The sequence below is a fragment of the Hippocampus bargibanti genome, linkage group LG02, assembly GCF_051943395.1.
Source record: "Hippocampus bargibanti isolate YZ-2025 linkage group LG02, ASM5194339v1, whole genome shotgun sequence".
Taxonomy (NCBI): Eukaryota; Metazoa; Chordata; class Actinopteri; order Syngnathiformes; family Syngnathidae; genus Hippocampus; species Hippocampus bargibanti.
In genome coordinates this window covers 30,861,621-30,869,596 of record NC_142735.1, presented here as the reverse complement: position 1 = coordinate 30,869,596, position 7,976 = coordinate 30,861,621, and the positions used below count along the sequence as shown (strand labels likewise).

Genomic DNA, 7,976 nt, shown 5'->3' with positions numbered 1-7,976 from the left:
ATAGCTAATAGATAGCCAGATAGACAGCTAGATAGCTATTAAGCTAATAGATAGTCAGCTAGACAGCTAGCAGCCAGCCAGATACCTAATAGAGAGCAAATACAGTAAAGTCTCGTTATATCTATATTCTCGGGAGTTAGAAAAAGTGTCGATATAACCGTACTGTTGATATATCCGTCCTGCGCCGAACTGCATTAACAAAACCGCCAAAAGAGGGCATCCAAGCGCCATATAAGAAACGGAGCTGGCCATGAACTCGCCATTTTGTGCCTCTTTTTTTTTGGGTGAGAGATGTTCCCCCAATGTTGCCTCAAAATGGCACATATAATTCTTGAATCGATTGCAAATATGTATGCTTTCCTCTTCAGAACTACATTGTATTTGAATCATATTCATAACTGGATGTGTAACAAGAAAGCATATTATCTGAATCTGAAGCCATTGTTTGGATTCACAAGCAATGCAAGACGTCTTGGCGTGCAGTCATTTTTATTGGTGTTTTGCATTTAAATAAAAAGTGACATCAGTTGTCCTTTAATACAAAGTATGGAATGTATGGTAATTTTCAAAATCATCGCGCTTCAGCAGACAAAACAAGAAACATTGTTGCAAAAGACCATTGCATTCATATACAGTAGAGTGGGCATGTACATAACACAACAGGGAAACTGCAACGCTTACATCTTACTGTATTATGTATACAATTTAAAAAAGTCATCAATCTTCTTCTGCTTCCCATTTTTACCTTTTAACACAAACACTTTAATCTCGTCTGCTACACATGAGCTAGCGTCTGAAAATGAAAATGGCTCTGCTACACGTGACCAAGTCACGTGACCAAGTCGACCAATGGCGCGACCGATGGCATGTATCGATATAAACATAGCAAAATGGCCGGCGGGAAATGAAAAAGAGCACCGTAGTAACCGGAATATCGTAAAAACCACTAATCGTACTAAACGGAACTAATTATACATAAAAAAACTAGAAATGTGCACGGGAAATGAAAATAGTGTCGTAATAAGCAGTACTATCAATATAAACGATATCGATATAATGAGACTTTACTGTAGATTGCAAACAGATAGCTATAGTTGGATAGCTAGATAGCCATAAAGCTAATACATAGCTGGTCAGACCTCAGGCAATGTTTTTTTCCCTTCCACGAGGGGGTAGCATTCATTTGACATCAATACTCCTGGACCATCTTGTTTGTTTGGTTTAAATGAATGTGACCGATCTTGAACACAATAATGGCTCAGCCTTAATTCGTGGAAGAATAATTTGTACTTTTTGGGTGAGAAGAGAGAGAGAGCTCGATAGATTTAACTTGACATTGGAAGTCAAGTAAATGAACAGTGCTATGTCACATTTGAAACAATACATACACATTGTACAAGTCTGTGGCGTCGCCGTGCGCACCGCGTCCTTGATGTCTTTCCAACCCTTAGATCTCCTTGATGTGTGTCTCAGCCTGACGCATTTCCCGCGCATGAAAATGGGTATAAAAGTAGCCGTCGCGGGACAGAGAGAATCAGAATCACACGGACTGCCAAAGAGTCACAGAGACTTGCAGAGACCCGCACAGGCACGCCCGGCCCACGCCGGGCGTCTGACGGAAGTCACGCCCGGCCCGCGTCGGACGGAAGTCACTTCACCGAAGAAAGACTTGCTCGACTCCACGCCATGATCAAGCTCTGCCACCTGCCTGGGAGATCTGACAACGAACCTACTTACAAATTAAAGAGAAACATCAAACTCTTTAAGTCCCGAGCAACGCGTGTTGAACGACGTTTACTGGACACTCTTAAATGGGCATAATTGGATTTACCCGCACCCGTGACTGTAAAGTGTCCTTGAGAGTTTTGAAAGGCGCTCAGAAATTAAATGTATTATTATAACACGTAAAACGTCGTGGTCTTCCATCCACGGGTGGCGCTGCAGGTAAAAAAATATGACCCCCTTCGTTTGTAGTCAAGGAGCGGAAAAGACTCGGACCGGAACGGCGGTGCCTGTTGGTATTGCTAACGTAGCGGTTAAGTCTTTACGTCCTCCTTTATTTATTATTTTGGTTGAACGCGCCCTTTCTCATGCGGAACGATGTGGTTTATTTATTTGCTGAGCTGGCTGTCGCTTTTGCTCCAAGTGTCCTTCGTCACTCTCGCCATCGGTACGTGCTTGCAAAGAAAGTCAGGCATGTTAGCCGCGTTTGCTACGGAGAAGCCGAAGCCAAGTGGCAACGCGACCGATGCTTCTGATGTGAGACCGGAGAAAATTGTGACAAGTCGTTGGCAGAGCATTTTTGATTATTTTACAATATTTTGTCCGCCAGTGTTTTGAACGCTCCAGCAGAGAGAGACTGTCATCTCCTTTTCTTTTTTGTGCCAATTTCCCACCGTTTAGAAATGTTTGACCTCGTACTGTTTGTAATACCCCGCTGGTCCATTCATTCGACATAATCCTGAATATGACACGTACGAATAGAGCATCGCTTGATTTCAGTGGGAGGCATGGCATAAGAGTTTCAGGATTAGATTCAGATAGATTTCAACAGCAAGATACAGAAGAAGAAGAAGCAAAGTGGAATCCCACGAGTGGGTGAAAGTTCTTGCTCAAACTGTTTGTCATATTCGGCCCTAGTGCTTTGGGGAGCTTTTGCGTGACCGCATCCACACTTTCAATCGAAAAAATGCTGCATGGCTCTCATTTTCCCTTAAGCAGGTGTCCAAATCAAGGGCCAAATCTGGCCAGTCACATAATTTCATTCAGCCCGCGAAAGCAAATCAAACATGTCAAGTGCCATGATGCTTGCGCAAAGTCCCAAGCAAATTTTCAAATTGTCCCATGTAAACCACAATAACAGTCATCATATTTGACTTCATATTGGAAACCTAGTTATTAATTTGTTGTGCAGTCTGTGTGTAATATGTGGAGGGGATGAAACATTCCAACGTTTTCCACAAATACATAAGGGCCCCCGAGAGGAAACCCTAACGACAATGTGGCCTGCCGCAAAAAGTGACTTTGACGCCACTGCCCGATGTGAAGGCATGACAATATCTTAACTGTGCTCCCCTTCCCCCACTTTGCTCCAGCTGCTGGCCTCTACTACTTGGCAGAACTGATAGAAGAGTACACAGTGGCCACCAGTCGAATCATAAAGTACATGATTCTGGTAAGAGAGCGGTAAGCAAGCAGACACCCTGCGACCGGGAGAGTGTCTCACGTCTGGGTCGCTTTGTGCAGTTTTCGACGGGGGTACTGGCTGGCCTGTATGTCTTTGAAGGCTTTCCAACATTGATGATGGCGGTGGGCCTCTTCACCAACCTGGTCTACTTCGGCCTGCTGCAGACGTTCCCGTACATCCTCCTGAGCTCGCCCAACTTCGTCCTGTCTTGCGGTACGCCTCCCGCCAGCCATCCCGACTCGCCGGCCGCCCTTCGATGCTGCGCGCGTCTTAGCCCTTCTCCCTTTCGCTCCACAGTGTTGGTGGTGGTCAACCACTACATGGCCTTCCAGTTCTTTGCACAGGAGTACTATCCTTTCTCAGAGGTAACTTCAACTCAACTCAAGCGTATTTGCAGTGTCTGGGCGTGCGACTTTTACGTCAGGCAAAATGTGGCCGACAACTTCAAGAAAATATAATAAAAATTCAAATAAAACTTTATTCATTAAAGCAAGCACTACAAGCAAACTGCTACAAGCCACGTGAACTCCTCCTTCTAAGTGCCTTTCAAAACCCTCAAGGACACTTTACAGTCAGGGGATTATGTACCTTTACGTCATAAATTGTGTGCTGGGGCTGAGGTTCTGTGCATCTACTTTGGAAAATGATACGCAAATGCACAACCTCATAACGCTCGGGAAAGACGGAAGCAGGCTTCTGATTGGCTGCCGTGCCAAGTATGCAAATTGCCAAACGAACCGGTTTTCCTTCAGCGATCGGTATTCGGTGAAATTTTAACCCGGATCCTTTCACAAAACGGGCCGCACAGCCAACCACCACACACGATATCACCATCATACGAAAACGCATGACTGTAAAGTGTCCTTGAGAGTTTTGAAAGGCGCTTAGAAAGAGGAGTTCACGTGGCTCACGTGGCTCTTTCAAAAACAGCAAACGAATCACCAATAACAAACACAGTAGAAGCAGTCCAATTGAAAATCTAGTCTCATAGATGAGTAGGATTTAACTTTGTTCTTGGTTGTGAGATTGAGCGTCGCCGATACAAACGCGATTTCAACATTGACTGTTTCTTTGAGCATTTTTTTTGTGGCATTTGTTTGTTATTCAGGTGCTGGCGTATTTCACCATCTGCCTCTGGATTATCCCATTTGCCTTTTTCGTGTCACTGTCAGCAGGCGAAAACGTTCTTCCGTCCACCGTGCAGCAAGGCAGTGGTGAGTGATTTGGCACTCGCACGGCTCTTGCCGCCGGCTTCCGATCTGACAAATCCCTTCCGTCCTTCACAAAGTACAGTCCAAACTGGGTTTTTAAACCTCTCGGTTCTTGACCAACTTGGTTTTCGGACCAAAATATTCAGGGTTTTTTTATGCCTCAGTTTATGAGCGAAAATGGGTTCTCGACCAAACCGAGTGCACCTGAACGCACCACGAGCCTCCCCTCCGCTTCCTTATGATACATTTCATTTCTAAGCGCCTTTCAAAACTCTCAAGGACACTCTACTGTCCCAGGATGCAGTGATACCTTGGCTTACGAACTTATTTGGTTCCCAGAGTGTGTAAGGCGAAAAGTGTGTAGCCCAATAATTATTTTCCCATAAGAAACCATTAAAATGAGAATAATCCGTTCCCAGGTCCCCATAGAACATACTTTTCTTTCTAATTTTCTAAGCCTTAAAGGACAACCGACGCCTCCGGACAAGTTGTGTCCATAATTTGTAAAATCGCTTCAAATGACTTCTACTGAGTGTATTTTACAAAGATTCCACCACATATAAATATATTTTATGTTTTAAGACTCGCGCTGAATATTCCGGAAGTCTTGTTTTTGAGTTGTGACGAGTCCTCACGTCACGTCACTGAAGGAACGCCCCTGACCGAAAAAGGACACATTGCAGCAGTCCTTTCATCACGTCAATGCATTTTGCAGTACTTTCTTTGGTCTGAAAACTTCGTGTTGATCCGTGTTGATGGCGAAATTAGAAGGAAAACACATAAATAACGCGATGGTGAATCATTGTGTGTTGCACCGAGCATCTATTTGATATTCGCTGACAAAAATTCGAAGGAAACAAATTAGCCGGTTTCTACGGAGCTTTGTCGCCATCTTCTGCCTCTTTTTGGTGCTACATTTCCCCCAGCCCCATACCTCTAAATGACACGGAATACATTCTTTAATCGACTGCAAACATGTATGCTTTCCTCTTCAGAACTATTTGAATCATATTCATAACTGGATGAGTAACAAGAAAGCATCTTCTCCGAATCTGAAGCCATTGTTTTGATTCTCGAGCAAGGCAAGACGTCTTGGCGTGACATCACGAACAAGGGGGCGGGACCTTCTGAAACTGGCCACTTCCGGTTTCAATTTTTTACAGTTTCAGCACACTTTACGTCATCATATCATACATCATACTGCGTGTTTTGGGTATTTTAGATGCTATAAAACGTTTTTCTGATGTCAGTTAGGAAACAAAAAAGTGATGTCGGTTGTCCTTTAAAACTACACAAAATATACCTTATTTTATGTACAATAAATGTGCTATGTTATTGTAATTAAAGAAATGTACTGTACTGTATAATAAAGTTGTTTTATTTACCTTTGTAATGGTCGTTGATGGCTTGATGGAATGGAGTGGCCGGTTTCATCAGCATTAAACACTTGATGAGGAACGTAGCCTTCTTTCACCATCTTGAGGAATGATCCCTTGTCGGTGGTTTCTCTGCGATAATTTTACCTAGTTCCTCATCAATTGTGTTCTGTTTAGCTGGGTTGGTGACTTTTTGCATCGAGTGTACAGATGGCTTGTGCGGGTTATTTGTGGAGCCTGATTGATGGGAATTTTAACCTTGCAGTCTACACTCTGCCTTTGAACTGTCAAAGTTGAAACGAGTCCAAATTCCACGGTTTTCTATTTGTCACTCTGTCTCTGTTGTCTGCCTGTCTCTCTAATGTTTAAACCACCTCCCCTCACTGCTGCGTTCTTGACCCATCACGTGGCTTTAACCGAAGACTGGGGTTGGGGAATAGAGGACAAAAAAATGTTGGCTGCCATTTTCTTTTTTGGAGAATGGCTTTTCTCTCTGTCTGTAAACCCCTCCTCACTGCTGCATTCTTGACCAATCACGTGGCTTTAACCAACGACTGGGGGCGCGGAATAGAGGACCAAAAACAAGCTGGCTGCCATTTTCTTGTTAGGAGAACGGGGTCGTTCGCGAACGACACATCACTCATTGTGGCGCTCCGTGTGCATCCCGAAAAATAGTTTGTATGCTCAGGTAAAATTTTCATAAATGTAACGTTCGTGAACCGAGGTATCACTGTATGGTAGATCAGAATCAGAATGCCTTTAATAGTCCTACAATGAGTCTGTGTAGGCCCCCTCATACAGAAGTGGTACATCGATGAAAAGGTTTGTACAGCCGTCATCTGTACTTCTTAGAAGGCGTTGGGCACATTCTAAGAAGTACAGATGACGGCTGAAGACACCTTTTCATCGAAAGCCCTACAATTGGTAAATTTGCAAGATTTTGGCAAAGAAAGCGACACTTGCTGTCTCTGTTCACCTTTGGCACGTGGTGCATTTCTCCCCATTGAGGTGGCCCTTATGGAAAATCAGCCCCACGCTGTCGCTTGGTGACCTCTGGATCGTTTGCTACTGTAGCAACCAAAATATAAAAATTGCCAAGGTGGTCAGGCTTAGCGTCCTCTGTGGTGACATCCATCTTTGGATGAAAGTGTGGCTCCTTTTGCAGTGTTGACTTTGTTTTTTTTGTTTTAGATGACGTGGTGTCCAATTACTTCACCAAAGGCAAGCGGGGGAAGCGCTCTGGCATCCTCCTGGTGTTCTCCTTCCTCAAGGAGGCTGTGCTGCCCACCAGGCAGAAAATGTACTGAGGTACCGGAGGTGGGGTTCGGGGGGTCCATGGGTCGACACAATGATGGGGATTCCAGGTAACCGTGGATGAAAGAGAAAAATAGGCAGATGCACAACGCCAACTCACGATTGGAAGGCATTGGTGGCGGCACCTGGCACAACCTGCCGTCTCCTTCAAGCGAGATTTTTTTTTTGCCAGACGTAACTTCCCGGGTTGCCTGCTGCCATCGCCTTGGCGGACAAATATTTCCCAAGTGCCCGTTTTCGGCATGCATTTGTGGCGGCGAGAGACCCCCCCCCCTCGAGACCCCCTGGGCCAGACTGTTTTGGACCGCCGCCTTTTTCTACCCCAATTTGAGCATCACGTGCATGCGCAGTCCAAGGATGTCAAGGGCAAACTTTAGTGGCAGAAGCTGTCTGGTTTTGCGCGCTGGTAAAGTAGCAGAGGCGATTGGAGTAAAACTATTTTTTTACTCTTGTCAAGGGTTGGATTTCTTCTGCGTGTGGATCTATGTCAAAATGTTTGAAGACTCGTTTGCAGGGGGGGCGGTGGACTCGCGGACCGCAAACACACTTGACGAAAATCATCGGGACCGGACCGGGTGTTGATGAGACTTCAGGCCTACACGTGCAAATATAAATTAAAATAAAAGAAATAATAATAATCAAATAAAATAATAATAAATAAAACAAAATTAGTCTGAAATGAATAATGTCAATCAGAAAGTGTACAATGGTTCCCTCCTGGTCTTTTTACGTTATGTTACTTGAATTATCTAGCTGGCTACCTAGCTATCTATTTGCTATCAGCTAGCTAACTAGCTAGCTAGCTATATATTTGATATCTATAAGCTAGCTACCTAGTTAGCTATTCGTTATCTATTGGCTTGCTATCTAACTTTCTATCTATTGGAG

The 7,976-nt window shown here is 44.3% G+C and overlaps 1 protein-coding gene across 2 annotated transcripts; it reads left to right on the top strand.

The window, feature by feature from the left end:
• Nucleotides 1–1,977: 1,977 nt before the first annotated feature.
• On the top strand, nt 1,978–7,539 carry tex261 (testis expressed 261). 2 transcript variants are annotated; one of them, XM_088990931.1, is made up of 7 exons: nt 2,178–2,594; nt 3,096–3,175; nt 3,247–3,400; nt 3,485–3,552; nt 4,296–4,401; nt 6,966–7,082; nt 7,261–7,539. In XM_088990931.1, exons 1-6 carry the CDS (start codon nt 2,468–2,470, stop codon nt 7,079–7,081), a joined length of 651 nt encoding a protein of 216 aa, XP_088847057.1. In that variant the 5' UTR covers nt 2,178–2,467; the 3' UTR covers nt 7,082; nt 7,261–7,539. The 2 variants fall into 2 exon arrangements, with proteins under 2 accessions (XP_088847059.1, XP_088847057.1); XM_088990933.1 differs by lacking the exon at nt 2,178–2,594 and adding an exon at nt 1,978–2,170 and having other exon boundaries at nt 6,966–7,539.
• Nucleotides 7,540–7,976: the final 437 nt, after the last annotated feature.

What these genes read in the sequence shown, in the direction of transcription:
- tex261 (XM_088990931.1), top strand. Translation starts at nt 2,468, where the DNA reads ATGACACGTACGAATAGAGCATCGCTTGATTTCAGTGGGAGGCATGGC. An exon ending in AGTACTATCCTTTCTCAGAG is followed by an intron (nt 3,553 to 4,295) that starts GTAACTTCAACT and finishes TTTGTTATTCAG; the next exon opens with GTGCTGGCGTATTTCACCAT. An exon ending in CACCGTGCAGCAAGGCAGTG is followed by an intron (nt 4,402 to 6,965) that starts GTGAGTGATTTG and finishes TTTTTGTTTTAG; the next exon opens with ATGACGTGGTGTCCAATTAC.